Raw genomic sequence first — 20,149 nt, 5'->3', positions numbered from 1 at the left:
CCGCTGCAGAAAGATCGCTGGGCACTTTCACCATAGTGTTAAGGCTAGCCAACTTTTGAGGGAAGAGCAAGAGAGGTCAGGTCTTCCCGTACACTGCCTACGTCAGGATGTCAGTACACGGTGGAACTCCACGTTAGACATGCTGGAGAGGATTTTGGAGCAGCAGAGGGCAATCCATAATCTTGCCTCAGAGCATAATATTGGGATTACAGGGATGCCACTGAAAATTTAATATCAAACACTGCCAGTCTGGCCCAGGTAATCCCAGTGTTCTCCCATCTAAAATTTAAGATCAAACACTGCCAGTCTGGCCCAGGTAATCCCAGTGTTCTCCCATCTAGGCAGCAAGATGGATGTGTTCCTTGAAAACTGTGAGGCTGTCCAAGGTGGCACTCTACATCCTGACGTAGCAGCCATAGTCGGGAAGCTGAAGGATCTGCTAAAAGTACACCTTCGCAAACGCATGGAAGAGAGTCCCGAAATGATGCTAGCGTGCCTTTGCGATCCAAGAATTAAGGGAAAGCTAGCTTTGAAATTCAATGTTCTCAGTAGCTACCGGGAGCAATTGCGTGAAATGGGAATGCTGTCCGAGGAGGGAGAGGTGCAGGAGGAGAAAGGGATTATGTTGTCTGCTACTCCTAGCAGCAGCATCAGAAGCAGTGCCACAAGCATCACAACACAGCTGAGTGGAGCAGCTACGTTTTGGGAAGAGGCACTTGGGAGTATAGTTGGACCATCTGACAGAGCTAGCAGCAGAAAGGAGAGTAGTGCTGCTGAAATGGTCAAACTTTACCTCTGTGAAGTTCCTTCTGCACCTAATGTTGATCCTCTTAGCTACTGGGATGAAAAGAAGAGTGTGTGGCCTGCACTCTCGTGGGTTGCGCAGCAGCTTCTGTCATGTCCGCCAACCACTGTTCAAAGTGAGCGTGTGTTTTCTATGACTGGAAACATACTGAGTCCACAGCACTCATGCATGGCACCTGATCTGATGGAGCAGATTGCCTTTCTTAAATTCAGTCTGCTCAAGTTGGGTTACCCAGCTCTTAACTTGGAAAGTTAATTTTCTTTCTCTAATGTTTAAGGTAGTTTCTCCCCCTGGTTGCACGTGTTTGTGGTGTGGCAACGTCTGCTACCTCCGCCGGTGTAGCCAATTTACGCTAGGGCCTAGTGTCTGAGTTCTGGAAGTCCGCTCCCAAACGCCATGGACTGACAGATTTTCATGCTTTACCCTGGGGTGAAACAAGTGAGCGGGTCGCCAATTGCCCACTCATTCGCCTTTCCCAATGCTGCTGCTGGTGGTGGTGCCAGCGTCTCTTCTCTGCCAGTTCCCTTCCTGGCTAGTGTCATGCCTTAAATGTCCCTAATGGTAAGGGTAGTTTCTCCCCCCCTGGCTGCATCTGTTTGCGGTGTGGCAACGCCTGCTACCTCCGCCGGTGTAGCCAGCTTACGCTAGGGCCTTGTTTCTGAGTTCTGTAAGTCTGCTCCCAAACGCCAAGGACTGACAGTGTTTGGATGCTTTGCCCTGGGGTGAAACAGGTGAGCGGGTCGGCAATTGCCCACTCATTCGCCTTTCCCAATGCTGCTGCTGCTGCTGCTGGTGGTGGTGCCAGCGTCTCTTCAATGCCAGTTCCCTTCCTGCCAGTGGCTAGTGTCATGCCTCAAATGTCCCTAATGGTAAGGGTAGTTTCTCCCCCCTGGCTGCATCTGTTTGCGGTGTGGCAACGCCTGCTACCTCCGCCGGTGTAGCCAGCTTACACTAGGGCCTTGTTTCTGAGTTCTGTAAGTCTGCTCCCAAACGCCAAGGACTGACAGTGTTTGGATGCTTTGCCCTGGGGTGAAACAGGTGAGTGGGTCGCCAATTGCCCACTCATTCGCCTTTTTCCTTTTTCAATGCTGCTGGTGGTGGTGGTGGTGCCAGCGTCTCTTCTTTGCCAGTTCGCTTACTGGCTGGAGTCATGCCCAAAATGTCCCTAATGGTAAGGGTAGTTTCTCCCCCATGGCTGCGTCTGTTTGCCGTGTGGCAACGCCTGCTACCTCCGCCAGAGTAGCCGGCTTACGCTAGGGCCTTGTGTCTGAGCTCTGGAAGTCTGCTGCCAAACGTCTCGGACTGACAGTTGTTTGGATGCTTTGCCCTGGGGTGAAACAGGTGAGTGGGTCGCCAATTGCCCACTCATTCGCCTTTTCCATTTCCTTTTCCATTTCCATTTCATTTTTTTCCGTCTGATACACAACCTACCAAACATAACACACACATAACACATATAACACATTGACATAACACATAACACACATAACACACACATGTACAATTCACAAATCACAAGGACCTTTCCTCCTGTTATTTGCCCTGGCCTTCACTTCTACACTCAGTAGCATTAACGCTATAACTCACACTTCATCCTATAACATTTTTCCATCCACATACCTGCCAACAGACCCAACTTTTTCAGGGACAGTTCTGCTTTTTTCCTGTCCCATCAAATTTAGCTAAACTAGGTATGTTAGTGCACATAGGTATAGCTGGGTAGGGTAGCAATACAACATTAAATAAATATAATAAAGTAAATAATAATAAATATAACTTTAAAATAAAATTAAATAAACCCATTAAAATTAAATTATTATTTAGACATAATACATCTTTAACCAAAACAGTGCACTGCTAATGATCTTAAAAATAACCGTACATTAACCCTAAGATATTTTTTAGTTCTTGTCCAACATTTTCCCATTCGCATACCTGAAAACATTTTCGTGGACTGTCCTGCTTTTTTCCAGTCCTGTCCAGTAAAAGTTGGGTTGTTGCAAAGTATGCCATTATAAATAGGTAGCAAATGTTAGGCATGTATTACAAGTGGTCCAAAATCAATTTAAAAATGTAAAATAATCCCTTTTATTTTATTAAACATCTATGGATGTGTGACTGTGTATGATAAAAAGGAGGCCACGTTCCTTGGAGCATTTGTCTAGGTCTCAGACAAGACAACTGCTCGGAGGAACTTGGCCCTGAGTTTCGGTCAATGTGTATTGTGTACAGTACACCTCGGTACGTGTGTGCAACTCTATTGGTCGTTTCGGCAGGGGGCTCGCCTGCCATCAACGAATAAGGTGCATTCTGCAGTTCTGCAATTCATTTGTTGATGCCAGACTAGCCCCCTTCCGGCGACTAATAGAGTCGCACACACGTACTTTCACAGCGCGAACGCATCTGCTGCTGCTGCTGCTCCGATGTGTTCTTAACCCCGTATTAACCCCTGCTACGCAGCTGGGAGAAAACGAAGATGAAATGAGCACTAAGAATGTCCACGAATATTCGCCCAAAAAGATGACAGGAACGGGCGAATATTCGCGGAATACAAAGTTTTTTTTTTCTCCGAAGACGAGTACGAAGACGAACACGAAGAGCCCCCTGGTGCCCAAGTCTAATTATTACTAATATGCACTGGACTTATGATTAGGCCCTAATATTTTCTGGTCTCCATCAGACCAATCTGAGAATGAAAATCAGCTCTGACAATGTAAGGCAAGTGGGCAATAAATCACTGGTATGCACAAACTTTGGGATATACAAACAGCCACTTAATATACTTTAGCATCCACTTCCTTCCTACTACAAAGTGAAATGTGGGACCACGTGTATCCATTAGTTACAGATGAGTGGGAGACACAAAAAAGCAGTATTGAACAAAGTCAAATTTATGTTTTATAAGTTACCTTGCTGGGATTCCAGTGACTCATTTAATGTATATTTCCAAGAAAAAAAAAATATTTTCTAAAGTTTATCTAGACTAAATAGAAAATAGAGAAAATCCATTACGCTCTTGAGCTATAAAGAAACACAGATCCATAGATACATGCTGTGAAAAAGAACCAACTGGCAAATCCAGTCTACACTTTTTTTGAATTATTTCTTGCTTGCTATTTCATTAGTGTAGCTTTTTGCAGATCTTCAGCTTACGTGAAGATTAAACAGATGTTGTTTCAATGTTCATCAATAGGATGCTATCAAACATTTATAGTGTGTGTGTAACTTGCTGATGCATTTAGAACATTAAATTGTTAGAGATTTTCTGGTACTATTATATCTAAGTAAATCTAATTTCAGAATGTGGACAACCGAGAGCAAATGCAATTGCTAATATCATTTTACTGATTTATTATCTTTTCAGGTTGCTGCTTTGAAATATCTACCTTCTGTTCTTCATGATGTGGAGACAGTATTTGATGCCAGGCTACTAAGGTAACTAATAAATAAATCTAAATTATTGAATATGTCCTAGAGATTACATACAAATGGACAGTTTAAAACAGGAAGTATTTTCTATCCTTCTTCATTTCTTTAGCCATATTGCATTAATAAGTATTCAAAAGATCTATTATATTCATTCATTGACAAATCTTCAAAATGTTAAGGCTAATAAAATAAGCGTAAGTTCCATACCATTTAAAGATGACCTGCGTTTATGAAAACATTTCATTAATATATAAAAAAACGGTTTGTTTTGCTGTGGTTAAACCATTCACATTCTGCTACGTGCCTTTTGTTTAGGCATAACAGTTCATGCACTGGATAATGAATTCTTGTAAACTTCCTATTTTATATCTTTGCATTTTTTATAATAGGGTTTTATATTTGCCATATACAGTATTTCCCACTGACAATTATGGTGCACTATATTAATATTGCAACAACTGCAAAATTTGAAAAGCGTTAAAACATCATATCGACCATATTTAAGCTTTTAAATAATGTGAGAATTGTCCCGGTACCAGGTCTACCTTAAGATAATATCTCCCACAATGCAATGAATATTATGGTTGGCCCGGGAACGATATATGTTTGAATTGGTTATATTGATTATATATCTCATACTAAAACTCAAAAGGGTATCTTCACCAAAGAGTGCTGAACATTTCAACTTTCTGACATCTTAATGCATTATCAAGGAGAAACCCAAGGGAGCTTCCTTGCATAGATCATTCAGGAGATTACTTATTTTCAATGATTTCACGAGTGTGATTGCCATGTGCAAGGAGCATACATATGAATGCTTTCTGCTTTAAGTAGAGGAAGCTGAGGAGGAGTTAAAGCTGCTTTAAGTAGAGGAGGCTGAGGAGTGAGGGCTATCTAAAATGAATCTGAAATGAAATAATATGCAATTAGCATGAAAATAGGGCTGAGCAATACCATAAATAAAAATTATTCCATAAAGCTTGACTCCGGGAATGAAAATTATTGGTAATCTGCAAACAGGGAGGCCTGGCAATGTGCAACTAAGAACACCAATAATGATGTAGAAATAAATATGTTTTGCACAAAACATGCTTAATGAATACTATCCAGTTCTATGAAAAAAAAAATGTAGACAAATAAAATACACCGAAAATCCTCAGAACACAGACATGACCCAGTGTAAGCGGCAGCTAATATTGGTAGTGAAGGGGAATATGAAAAAAATAAGTGTTCTCATCTCACAAAAGTCTTGACAAAAAATGAAAATTTCATGAGTAGAACACTGTATAGCATTAGAATATGCCCAAAAAGCACAAAAATAGCTACAAATGAAAGGAACACTTTTCTGACAGCAGTTGCAGAGGGATGATATTCAGAATAGGCAAAGTATCTAAGAGTCCTGTTCATCTTGCAACAAAATTAATGGAGCCCAGGTTATACGATAAAAACCATTTATTTATTTTCTTTTTTATTTCTGTCATTTCATATTGCCTTTAAAATTGCATTGTTTAGTTTTAAGTCTGTATAACAGAAACATTGTTTTTGTTCTCTAATACAAATATTTATTCCCAATAAATACTCGTCTTGTAACACTAATAAAACAGGGATAATAACTTGCAAAATTGGAATTTGGATGACTAAAATTTACAATTAATTTGTTCCATATAACTTACAGTATAAATCACGAGACACAGAAAATGTAAATAAAAAGTTTTAATGTGTAGGTAAAATTGCATTGAAATTTTAATTATTTATATCCACAATAGCTTAATTAATTGAAGTTGCGAAAAGATGTACTGTACTTCTATTAAGTGTAATATTTGTTGATGTTGATCCAAATGTATTTGAAGTATTTCCTTGGATCACTGATAACCCTGTGTTTTCAATAATTTAGTAGATCTGTATGTTCCTTTGCACTCTACGGTATATAGAGCTAGCTTTTTCTGCAATAGGTCTGTTTTCCATTACTGAGTGTGAACTCTCCTTGCATAAGTCCTCAATGGAATACTTACTTTTTTTCTATATATTTGCTGATCCAAACTCCAGAAAGTTAAATGTGACCTTGGATATATTTGTACAACATTATCATATTAGCCTATTTCGTAGTGTCAACTCAACTTTTTTGTTTTGGTTTTATTGTAACTTTTTGATGAGCGACTTGCACTCCTATGATTATATAAATAATATGGATGAAAAATTATTTCATTGCATATGACTTGCAGTATTAACATATTTGATATTTTTTCTTAAGTTTAAGTTATGGATAAAAACATTCCATTAGCTCCCAAGTGACACAAACACAGCACAGTGACACATTATCTCAGCAATAGAATTATTACCATGTTCCTTTATATACGATGGCTTTAAAGTCTGCTATTTCTTTTTCATCTATTATCAGCCAGCTTCTGTATGAATTCTACATGTGCATACCACCTGTAAAACTACAGCCACAAAAAGTGCAATCAATGAATGATATTGTTCACAGCAACTTATTTAAGAAGCAAGGTAAGATTCATGCTATATTAAGTATAAATAAAAAATAGTGAATGTCTGTAAATAGTAACTGGCAAATAGATTACCCAGACAACTGTGATCAGCTGTATTAAATTTTTTTTGTAAGGTACCCAGTGAAGTATCATCTTTGTAGCAATCAGCACTTCTATAACACAATGAAGCATGGTTAGTGAAAATTGTAAAATGACGGGGTGGCCCTGGCTAGGTTTGTATGCTTATGTAGCATGGGGGTTAATGTGTGGCTCTGCCATCCAGTGGCCCACTATGCCAGATGACCTGTCCAGGCCTGCTGTCATAGGATGCCACCTTTGCCACAAGTCTGCCCTGGTCTACTCTAAGTGCTATTATTGTGAAGTGGAAACATCTAGATGTAACAACTGAGCCACAAAGCGTAAGACAGAGAGGGACTGTCGAGTGCTAAAGTGCGTTGCATGTTAAAATTGCCTGTCCTGTGTAGCATCACTCACTACAGAGTTCCTATCTTGGGAGCTGCATATAATGGATTTCCCTAGCCGAGCAGCTTCACACAAGTCAATGCGTAATACCAAGCGCCCACTGGAGTGGTCTCTGGAGCAGCAGAAATGTGTTATGTAGAGTGATGAATCATTCTTCACTATCTTGAAGTCTAATGGACAAATCTGGGCTTGATGGGTGTCAGGAGAACACTACCTGAATGCATAGTGACTACTGTAAAGTTTGGTAGATGAGATATTATGTTCTGGTTCTCTTTTTCAGGGTTTGGGCTAGCCCCCTTAGTGATGGTTAATGCTACATCATATAATTACATTTTAGACAACTGTATGTTTCCAACTATGTGGCACCTGTTTGGGCAAGGTCCTTTCCTGTCCCAGCATGACTATGCCTCTGTGCACAAGGCAAGTTCCATGGTTTGACAAGTTTGATGTAGATGAACTCAAATGGCTTGGACAGATCCCTAACCTTAATCCCATTAGACACCTTGGGGTGAATTAAAAAGTCGATTGTGAGCCAGGTGTTCTCATCCTACATCATTGCCTTTTTGACTGAATGGGCACAAATTCCCTATAGACAGACTCCCAAAAATGTGGAAAGGCTTTTAAAGCTGTTGGATGTCCAACAAGCTCATATATGTTTAACGGTCAGATGTCCACATATAGATATTGGTCATATTTGGTCGCATAGTATAAGCTGCATTTACCCTACATAAAATATATAACATGGACCAACCATAATATTAATGAGGCCCTGGACAAGCCTGTGTTTGTGAGCATGGCTGCACTGGCATCGCCACAGGAGTCGCAGTGGTCACAGCTGCGACAGGGCCCGTGCCGCTTGTTCCTGTCTCTTCATGCCGATTGAAAATAGATTATAAAGGTCTCTTCCTACCTGGACCACACCACGTTAGGTCAGAAGGGCCCTTTCTAAACTATTTTGAACCGGCACGGGGAGACAGGAGCGTATCTGGGTAGTTTTACATTACGTTACATCACGTGTTCCTGCGGTGAAAATGAGTGTGCACGTGTAAGCATAGATGTCTAATTGTGTTTGAGTGTGAGCATGCATGTGTAATTGTGTGTGAGTGAATGTATGTCTACATGTGTTTGTATGTAAGTGAGTGTATGTGTGTGAGTATGAGTAAGTGTGTGTAATTTGTATAAGTGTGTTTGCATCTTCTATCTATCCATCTATATGATTTCTGTATATCAATTGTGTGGTTTAGCTAAATAAGAGAGTTGAGGAAAGCAAATGTCAGCTGAGGCAGGGTATTAACTAAAGTATTTAAACATCTGTTTCAACTGATACTAGAAAACAATGTTTCCAAATTTCTCCATTGCATACAGGAATCACAAGTGATACATTTTCGGTGGGCACAAGTGCAAGGTGTCTGTTAGATATGTCTAAAATAATTTTGAGGCTTTAATACTTTGTTTTGGCAAAACTATAAGGCACCTGCCACATAAAGGAACTGTAAAAGAACAAAGAAGAGTACCAAGCACACATAACAGAGCTAGAAAAAAAACACAAATCAATGAAGACATTTGCTGGGATGAAGATAATGACACAAAATTTTCTTTTTTTCCAAAAAAACAAGCGTTTCTATTTTGTATTTAAATGCATTGAGTTGCATTATATTGATTTTGATATGCATAAGACATTTATTGTAATTTTTTGTATGTTTTTAAAGAATTTTTGCATCATACTAGCTAAAATTATATATAATTTACATATCACAGCTGCTTGAAAGTGATCATAGTTGATTGCTTGCCCCACAGGATGAAGATTGCCAGTCCTATAGACTTTTATTATCAGGTGGAAAATATATTAAAAATATATATGGCATTTTATATTCACTGCATGTTTATTTTAATACATAATATATAACTTTTAGTTTCTTTCTTAGCTCTTATAAACCACATAGTGACATTAAAGATCTGGAAGGTTTCTTAAATTTATGTTCAAGTCAGCGTTTCTCCTTGAAGCAAAAATGTGTAAGAACATTACTAAAAAGCTTTTGCAAAACAATGCATTTTAAAAATGTTGAATCAATGTAAATTGATTTCGTTAATACAAAAAGTCAAACCAGTGAGATTTAAACATAATTCCCTTAAATCTTAAAGATAAGCGTTGAAGTAGAAATAAAAGAAGAAGTTCACAGTTTTAACCTGCATTATAGTCCAGAATGCACCATAGTCCACTGACTTCCAAGAATGCTTTAAAATAGCACAAATTAGCTATTATAATCAAGATCCGCCAATGCTTAGAGGGTGGTAGATAAACAGAATAGCATCCTAAGAGTAGTGGTAGAAGCTAATACAGTGAGGGGAGTGAAACATGCATGAGATAGGCATAAATCTATTATGAATATAAGACAAGATCAATGACTGATTCTTATATCACGAAAATGGACAGACTAGATATTCTGATATTGAGAGGCTCAATTAATTTCTCAGTGGCATAGGCTCATGGTTACAGTAAGCCCATATAAAGGTACATAACCTTTGCAAAACTGCTAAAAATATCTCCATACAGATTTATCGATCTATACCAGCGATGGCGAACCTATGGCACACAGCTGGCCTTTGGGGTGAGTGGGAGGAGAGAGAGGGGCGCCCTTCTGTTTCCTCCCCTCCCTGCCGCCACCCGCCTTGGTGCTGCACTGACTGCAGCAGTGGGAGCACGAGGCCTCTATCTTGGTCGCAATGCTGGCATTTCATGCTGAGTGCTGGACTATGACATCCTATTCCGGTGCTCAGCAGTGAAGCAGCAAGCACCACGGCACAGCAGTGAGACCGAGGCCTTGTGCTCCCACCGCAGGACTTTTATACTATAAGTTACTTGTATTGTAATAAATATTAACATCGATGCAGTCATCATAGCTATAGAAACATAGAATTTGTGTTGTCCAGCCAATCTATATCCCAACCATCCTGTTTTCCACAGGGCAGTCCCAATTTGCGGACACTGTCTCACCAAGAAGAGCAACTGTTCATGAATAATCCTCAATCTTTAACATAAAGACACAACTTACACTTGATTGTGTGTTAAAAACAAACAAGCACAAAATAAATAGATGATTAATGCAGATAATATAGAAACACCATCAATATCTATCTCTACTGGAATTAGATAAACTGATAATTAGATAGTATAGTAATGTAGTAACTGTGAAGTTTAAACAGAGACATATTACAAAAACAAAGTTAGAAAAATGTCATCCAGTGTGGAATGCTAAAGAATATTGTCCATCTTCAATGTGAAGAATGCAGAACTGGCAAACATTTCAATTCTAAGAATTGAAATACGGACCAAACACTTGTTTACTGGTAAAAATAAAATAACTGGCAGCTACACAATCTTTTCCTGTCATGTGCAACTTCTGTAGTATGATAAAACAGGTCAGCTATTTTTTGTAAAGCATTCTGATTGCTAGCAGTATGTGGTTTAATGTGTAATTATAATTTTATGTTCAAATTAATCTGCTAGAATATAGTAATCCATTATAGGGTACCCTAAAATATTGTCATCATTGCTTTTTTGGAGAACTCAAAAACATTTGCCAAATAAGCTACACATTTAACGAGTGTTTACAAAGCATCTTTTGATATTTAAAGCTTGGAAAAAATGTCCACTGATATAAAGTGGTAATGCATGTGCTTTTTATTAAACAGATATTCAGGTTACATTTATTATGTATGTCAATACCACTACATCATATATTGCATCTGGTTTGTTCCTATAAAAGCCAGTATTCTAATGTAATAGCGTATTGGCTCGATTATAGGCCGCACCTGATTATAGGCCGCACCCTTATAGTTTGGTGCTATTTTAAAGAAAAATTTATTTTTAAAGAAAAAATACACATGAGTGGAATAGCAAACTAGTATTTTATCTAATGAACAGGAATACATGTATCTTAACATTTTTGGTATCTATTATAGTTAGTCAGCATATGTTATATACAAACAGAAAACCAATAGCCATTTTAAGGTCCCCCTTAATTCATAATGCACCTTACTTATAGATATGCCACTCTGCCCCCCCAGATATGCCACTCTGCTCCCCAGATATCCTTTATGCCCCCCCCCAGATATGCCACTCTGCCTCCGCAGATATACCACTCTGCCTCCTGGTATTCTCTATGCCCCCCAGATATTCCACTCTCCTCCCCTGATATGTCCCTCTGCCCTCAGATATGCCACTCTGCTCCCCTGATATGCCACTCTACCCCCCTGATATGCCACTCTGCCTCCTGATATGCCACTCTACCTCCTGAAATTTTTATGCCCCCCAGATATGCCACTCTGCCTCCTGATATGATTTATGCCCCCCCAGATATGCTACTCTGCTCCCCTAATATATCACTCTGGACCCTAGATATGCCATTCTGCCTCCTAGATATGCCACTCTGCCCCCTCTAGATATGCTTTATGCCCCCCCCCGATATGCCACTCTGCCCCACTCCCTCGAACTACCAATACAAGTATCTGTCATAGAAGCCCCGGCGGAAGTGCTGGCAGTAGCGCAAGTTGTCTCTGCGCATCGCACAGATGTTCACCGGCTGCCAGAGAGGAGGATACAGGTCCCCTTCAGTGCTGCGGGGAATCCTCCTCTCTGGCAGCCAGTGAATATCTGCGCGATCTCTGCTGCTGGCCGGTACTTCCGATGGGGCTTCTATGGTGGAGCACCGGAAGGTCAGGTAACACCAGCGCTCCGTCATAGAAGGCCCGGCGGAAGTGCCGACAGCAGCGGGGTTCCCTGCATCGTGCACACGTCCACCGGCTGCCGCCTGAGGATCCAGGTTCTCTGCAGCGATGCGGGGGACATGGATCCTAACCCTGCTGCTTGCCCACAGCAAGGCTAAATGAAAAAGAAAAAAAGAAACACCTGCCCGGTGCCCGGAACTGCATGTCCCAGGTGTCGGCGATATCAATTGCGCATCCCTGCGCTAAACCCTGATTATAGGCTGTACCCTTACTTTAAAGACTTAAAGTGGGGCAAAAAAGTGCAGCCTATAATCGGGCAAATATGGTATTTCGTTTCTAAATGGACCCTTGGATTAGCATGCTCACTGTCTTGGATTACCATGCACCAGACACCTAGGAGAAAGGAGGTCCTTGGACAACAACTGTAGAGACACATATTCTGGGAAACACTCAGGGGCTGCTGGACTGGGCACCAATCAAAAACCCATGGCTCTAATTCACACTACAGTGGTAATACAGTACTTTTTAGGGATTCTTTCAACAGAATGTTAACATTGGTAGGAGGGGAAAATAAAAAAGCTAATATTGCAGACATGCGGTTGAAAACAAAATTGAGGCAGTTAGTGATACAATCACAGTGGAAAGGAGAGAGATCATGGGAATGGAGCCATGAGAAGGCACAGTGGTGACGCATTACAACTTCAGATTTCCACACATGTCAAACTAAACCTGAAACATTTGTGTTCATTTATGTTGTTCCACCTACTCTGCCAAATTTAATGTTTTTGTAACTAAATACTGCATAAGAAACATCAGTGGTAACATAGTAACATAGTAACATAGTTCATAAGGTTGAAAAAAGACCAAAGTCCATCAAGTTCAACCTATATACATATTGTGTCCCTACTGTGTTGATCCAGAGGAAGGCAAAAAAAAACCCTTATGAAGCAGATGCCAATTGCCCCATACCAGGGGGAAAATTCCTTCCCGACTCCAAATATGGCAATCAGAATAAATCCCTGGATCAACATTCTGTCCCTATTAATCTAATATCCATAACTTGTAATATTATTGCTTTCAAGAAACACGTCCAGGCTCCTTTTGAACTCTTTTATTGAGTTTGCCATAACCACTTCCTCTGGCAGAGAGTTCCATAATCTCACTGCTCTTACTGTAAAGAACCCCCGTCTGTGCTGGTGTAGAAACCTTCTTTCCTCCAACCGTAGAGGATGTCCCCTTGTTATAGATACAGTCCTGGGTATAAATAGGTCCTGGGAGTGATCTCTGTACTGTCCCCTTATATATTTATACATAGTTATTAAATCCCCCCTAAGCCGTCTTTTTTCCAAACTAAATAACCCTAATTCTGATAATCTTTCTGGGTACTGTAGTCCTCCCATTCCCCTTATTACTCTGGTTGCCCGTCTTTGAACCCTCTCCAGCTCCACTATATCTTTCTTGTACACTGGTGCCCAGTACTGTACACAGTATTCCATGTGTGGTCTGACTAGTGACTTGTACAGTGGTAGAATTATTTCCTTGTCGTGGGCATCTATGCCCCTTTTGATGCACCCCATGATTTTATTTGCCTTAGCAGCAGCTGCCTGACACTGGTCGCTACAGGTAAATTTACTGTTAACTAAAACTCCTAAGTCCTTTTCCATGTCAGTCGTCCCCAGTGTTTTCCCATTTAATACATATTCCCAGCCTGGATTTTTCTTCCCCATGTGCATAACCTTACATTTATCTGTGTTGAACCTCATCTGCCACATCCCAGCCCAAGCCTCCAACCTATGCAGATCCATTTGTAATCGTGCACTGTCCTCTATTGTGTTAACCACGTTACAGAGCTTAGTATCGTCTGCAAAGATTGATACTTTACTATACAATCCCTCTACAAGGTCATTAATAAATATATTAAAAAGAATAGGACCCAAAACTGACCCCTGTGGTACCCCACTAGCAACAGTAACCCACTCAGAGTATGTACCATTAATAACCACCCTCTGTTTCCTATCACTGAGCCAGTTACTTACCCACATACACACATTCTCCCCCAGCCCAAGCATTCTCATTTTATGTACCAGCCTTTTATGTGGCACCGTATCAAATGCTTTGGAAAAATCAAGATATACGACATCCAGCGATTCACCCCGATCCAGTCTTGAGCTCACCTCCTCATAAAAGCTGATCAGGTTAGTTTGACAGGACCGATCCCTTGTAAACCCATGCTGATATGGAGTCATACACTTATTTTCATTGAGATACTCCAAAATAGCATCTCTTAGGAAACCCTCAAACAGTTTACACACAACAGAAGTTAAACTAACAGGCCTATAATTCCCCGGGTCACTTTTTGTCCCCTTTTTGAATATTGGCACAACATTTGCTATGCGCCAGTCCTGGGGAACAGACCCTGTCACTATAGAGTCCTTGAATATTAGAAATAGGGGTCTGTCTATTACATTACTTAACTCCCTTAGAACGCGGGGGTGAATGCCATCTGGACCTGGTGATTTGTCTATTTTGATTTTTTTTAGGCGGCACTGCACTTCTTCCTGGGTTAGACAGGCGACATGTACTGGGGCAGTTATCTCATCCTGCTGTATATTACCTGGCAATTCATTTTCCTCTGTGAATACAGCAGAGAAGAATATATTTAATAGATTAGCTTTTTCCTGATCCACGTCTATAACAGGTAATGCTGTTGAATGTCCAAAACCTCAAATTTGTGGGATATTTTGCCTCATTCATATTGTATAGTACATGTTTTAATTATTGTATAACAAAGGCAGGCACTGAAAGGTTGTTGCCACAGAAACTAGAAAAGCTTATTAAAATGTTATGTGTTCAAAGGGAGTAATAAAATGGCAGGTTTGCTAAGGTTTATATTCTCAATGTGCTAGAGATATCACTTAATGGAACAGCACCTTTAAAATGTAGAAAAAGGAAATTATTAAAACATAGTTTACATTTAATTTTTGCATAATGACTGTGTATTAAATAAGACATTATGCAAGATAATTATGTAGTTATTTTATCAACTAAATACATAAACAGAAAATACAAAAACTCAATAAAACTTTTAATAAAACTGACATTATAAAATACATTGTTAGGGAATAATAAATCTGCCAATGTTAGTAAATGGAATGTACACACATATGCAAAAAATAAATAAAATAAATCATACAAACCTTTTACTTTATGGATAAGAAACACTATAAGTCTACCCCAAAAATACATTGCAGAATGAGCTGTTCTTTTCTTACCTTTGGATAAATAGGCATAATCTGTTGCATTATATTGCAACATCTTAGCATAACATTTAAAAATAAAATTTAAATAAAGATTATTAAATTATACTTTGAATGTCACATTTAACTACCCTCAGTGAGACAGTTCGAGACTTTTTTTTACTGTACATAAAGCAATCACTATTCTCTATCTTCATAACATTGATGTCACTCCCATTTGATTATGTAGATTAGAATAATCTTTTGTTTAACAGCACAGCCCTTTCAAAGAAGACGTGTCAGCTATTATTCTACAACTCTTCTCATGAAACTAAACAAGTCCTATAAGTTAGTTTACAGCAGGGGCGTACCTAGAGTATTTGGCACCTGGGGCGGATCCTGTATGTGGCACCCCCCCACACACACTTTAAAACTGCATAGCTCCTACCGTTATATACCGGCCCAGACACTGAAGGTGGTACAGCATAACACTTACTGTTATCATTATATACTGAGGCAGACATTGACGGTGGTACAGCATAACACTTATCACTATATACTGAGGCAGAAACTGACGGTGGTACAGCATAACACCTATCACTATATACTGAGGCAGACATTGACGGTTGTACAGCATAACACCTACCACTATATACTGAGGCAGACAATGACGGTGGTACAACATAACACCTATCACTATATACTGAGGCACACATTGACGGTGGTACAGTGTAATCCCTATCACTATACATTGAGCCAGACATTGACAATAGTGCAGCATAACTCCTATCACTATATACTAAGCCAAACATTGATGTGGTGTAGGCCTACCACTTCATTAGTAGTAGGGATGCACCGAAACGAATTCTGGACTGAAACGGAAAATGCAGCATTTACCTGGCCGAAACCGAATATGGGCCCCCCCACACCATAAAAAAAAATCTAACACTTTTATTTCAGGTAAGTAACACACCAAAATAGGACAAAACAATTAAATAACAATATTAATATATATATATATATATATATATATGATTGTTAACAGCAAGCACATTTCTATCATGCCCAGGCATACCCAGATTCCAGGATGTACTCGCAGACTTGGCATGATAGGAGTATGATTGCCCTATCTACCCCTTCTCACTCCCTTTTGTCCTACCTACCCCTTCTCACTCCCTTCTCCCTATCTACCCCCTATCCCCCCGTCTAACTCCCTTCTCCCTATCTACCCCCTCCTAACTATCTACCCTCTCCCACTTTGAAGTTCACTTACCTTTCAGGAGTCCTGCGGTGGTGGTGCAAGGCCTCTGTCTCCCAGCTCTGCCACTGTATGGAACAGTATAGCGTGATGGGAGTTATGATGTACTAGAGCATAATTATATAATGAAAAATACATTGGAAATGGTACAGCATAACACCCATCACCCATCACACACTTACCAATCCGCACATATACCAATCCACACACATACCAATCCACACACACACCAATCCACACACACACCAATCCACACACACACCAATCCACACATACACCAATCCACACATATACCAATCCACATATATACCAATCCACATATATACCAATCCACACATACCAATCCACACACATACCAACCCACACGCATACCAATCCACACGCATACCAATCCACACACATACCAATCCACACACATACCAATCCACACACATACCAATCCAGACATATACCAATCCAGACATATACTAATCCACACATACCAATCCACATATATACCAATCCACACATATACCAATCCACACATATATCAATCCACACATATACTAATCCACACATATACTAATCCACACACATACACCAATCCACACAAATACTAATCCACACATACCAATCCACACACATACCAATCAACTCTCACTCACTGAATGCTTTCCTACCTTTCCTCTTTTCTCCTTACAGCTTCTTTTCCTCGTCTTCGCTCCTCTTCTTCAGTTCTTCTGTCTTCTTCCGGGCCAGAGGGCACGGACGGCAGTGGGCGCGGCTTCAGTGTTGTGCGCCGGGATCTGACAACAAATCCCGGCGCACAGCAGCTGTTGCCGCGCGGATCGCAAGGGAGCGATATCGGAGGTCTTTAACAGACCTCCGGCTCCCTTGAGTGGTTTTAAGCCGGGTTCAAGGGTTGAACCCGGCTTAAAATCACTCAAGGGAGCCGGAGGTCTGCTAAAGACCTCCGATACCGCTCCCTTGCGAGCCTACTCCTCCAGCTGCGGACGTTGCTGTCCGTCTCTGGAGGGGTGCCGGGTGCCGGCAAGTTGGCACCCCCCTGATGAGCGGCACCCAGTGCGGACCGCCCCCCCCGCCCCCCGCTAGGTACGCTACTGGTTTACAGTCTTATAAATGTTTTCAAAGAACAAGATCTGGTTAGGCAGCTATAACTGGTGAATACTATGCCTCTGTACTAAATTAATTCAAATAAATAATACCCTGCCTTTACAGTGTAATGTAAGCGGCTTTAAAATCATGCCAATGCAGGAAGAAGACATAATGCATATTGTAGTTAAAAAAAAAAATAGCTAGGCATTAAGATCTTTCATAGCTAGATGACCTTAATTTCACGAAAGATAGATTTACATTGAGAGTGTCTATATAGACAACTGAACAAATTCTTTGCAGACTGGGTAAAATCTAAGTGAAACTAACACAGTGTATATGTTAATGAATGGAGTCTGTAAACCATGCCCTTTTATCTTCTGCAGCACCCCTCACACTGGCCTGTTAAATGCCTTTGTCTTGCACAGCGGTAATAAGATACTATAAATAATGATAATACCTTTATCTATTTATGTATTTTTAAAAAGACCCATTGAAGAACAATTTTAGGTGGTTTTAATGTTGAAACTGAACATGGTACTTGACCCACTAGTTTCAGTAGTTCTTAAAATATTTCTTATTAAAGTGTGAAGGCTTCTACCCACCGTAAGAAGTTTTCTGTGCTTAACTAAAAGTAAGACTGTAGTTGCTTAAAGGAGTGATGTGGTAGGTTAAAATAAACAGCAAATAATAGTGATGTTCCAGGTATTGAAGAAAAAATATAAAATACTTTTTAGTTTATTTAAAATAATAATTGTAAAAATAACTTACCAGCATTTGCTTTTACTCCTAGAATGTCGTGACATTTTGCTTCCCATGATAACCAAAGAACTTAAAGGATTCTTTGAACAGGACTTACCCCAACTCAGAGAGAAGAAGTACTGTGTGGATTTACTGAACAGTATTCTTGAGGTTCTCAGTTGCCAAGATCCAGTAAGTATAATTATATATTTATATATAATATAATTAATTATATTAGTATTTTTACAAAAAAATTATATCTAATAATAACTGATTTATCTCCAGAAGGTCCCTCTAAGACTGAGGCCGATTATAATAAGTAGCACTCAATGTGTTTATCAACTAGATTGGGCTATGATAATTCTTGCATGAAACAGGTGGCTACAGAGATCCCTGGCTGTCGCCATCCTCGAAGGTTGAGCTGGCAACAGGTGGGTAGCCAATCTGGAGTAAAGTGTGCTCCTCCGGGGGAAAGTCTCTGAAAGAACTCAACCACCCCTAACAATTGGGGGAAAACATAGCGGTTTTAACGAGAAAATGGAGACTCTAGGTTAACATACAGAACATAAATTAGTTCACTCATTATCCCAGGACAAAAGGGTGTCGATGGACAAAAGCTAAAATGCATGCACATGATAATACATCATAGATTATCCAACGCACTAATATTAATTGCAAGTGCATGCACTGCTTCATGTGAAATAACTCAATGGTGCTATGTTATATTTAGCTCTGATGCATTGTTTTGCTTCTATTCTTTGCATCAGTGATACCAACTGAAGCTTGCAACTTCCCTGTAACAGTTGCATTAGTAACCTATGGATGACTGCACTATAATGCTAATATAATAGCTACTGATGCCAGTGAGAGGATATATATATATGTATAGTCTGGATTACAATACATTGTTATATGAATTTTATTTTAAAGTTCCCAAAAGCAATTGTTAAAAATGCAAAAATATTATAGGAAAAGTCTCCCTATTCATACCTGTTGATATTAAAGAGCTTGATTGGACAAATCCATGTTGTACTGTAAAATACTCATTATGTGTGTTTCACCCCTTGTTTCATAAGCAATTTTTTGAAAAAATATGCTGCCATAGGATAACCTTCTGAAACTATTTCCTATTAAACTTGTTTTCATAGTCAGATCAATAATCCACTATATGAGCATATAGAGGCACAGTGGGTGAACAATGATTATGCGCCCTAGCCAGCCAGCTACTTTGGCTACATGGTAGAGCAGGCCATGAATATGTATATATATATTTTGTAGAGAAATATTACCTCTCAAGTACCTTGTTTAAGCTCTTGTCTGGGATACTTGGTAAATCAATATTGAAGGCAAGAAAAACAAGACTCCTTGTACTTCTTGGGAATTGATGATCATTTTTTTTAAATTGAACTGTGCGCTTATTAAGAAGGAGAAATGCCAAAATGATAGCTCAGTAAAGAAAACACTTTTGCCCTTTTTATATTGAAACTTATATTGCATTGCTGAAGCTCGTGAATTGTTTCCCACAGCGCTAGAATATTATAAAAGAGAACTGTGAGGCCAATGGTCCTGTCTGCTAAATATATAAAGGAGAACTCTTTCATATAAGCCATTTTCACCAACTTATCAACTTTGTTATAACATTTTTGAACTTATTCTACTTCTTTTTTACTTAATTCAGTTAATTTATTGTGTTCAGACATTTCTGTTGCAAAGAAAACTCTTTCCAAATTTTTCAGTGGGAAAAGTTTCTCAACAGACTTTAGCAAGAAGCAGCACCGGTGCTGGACTTTTATTATGGCAGGCTGGGCACTCACCTGCAGCGCCAATGTTGAGACACAACATTTGTAGTCCCCCATATTCTTTCCAGTGCTAGTCTGCTCTGCCTGTTGAA

General features: G+C 39.7%; 1 protein-coding gene across 1 annotated transcript in view; it reads left to right on the top strand.

The window, feature by feature from the left end:
• Positions 1 to 20,149, top strand: part of LOC149282561 (dedicator of cytokinesis protein 2-like) — a 291,513-nt gene that overhangs the window by 116,378 nt on the left and 154,986 nt on the right. Inside the window, exons 24-26 of the mRNA XM_089498058.1 lie at positions 4,170 to 4,240; positions 6,633 to 6,739; positions 18,311 to 18,450. Of these exons, the coding sequence (XP_089354184.1) occupies positions 4,170 to 4,240; positions 6,633 to 6,739; positions 18,311 to 18,450 (318 nt within the window). The remainder of the gene's footprint in view (positions 1 to 4,169; positions 4,241 to 6,632; positions 6,740 to 18,310; positions 18,451 to 20,149) is intronic.

Source organism: Sceloporus occidentalis, unplaced genomic scaffold, assembly GCF_023333645.1.
Source record: "Sceloporus occidentalis isolate IW3139 unplaced genomic scaffold, rSceOcc1.0.p SCAF_112, whole genome shotgun sequence".
Lineage (NCBI taxonomy): Eukaryota > Metazoa > Chordata > Lepidosauria > Squamata > Phrynosomatidae > Sceloporus > Sceloporus occidentalis.
Note: the sequence above shows the minus strand (reverse complement) of the source record. Positions and strands in the feature narration are given on the sequence as shown.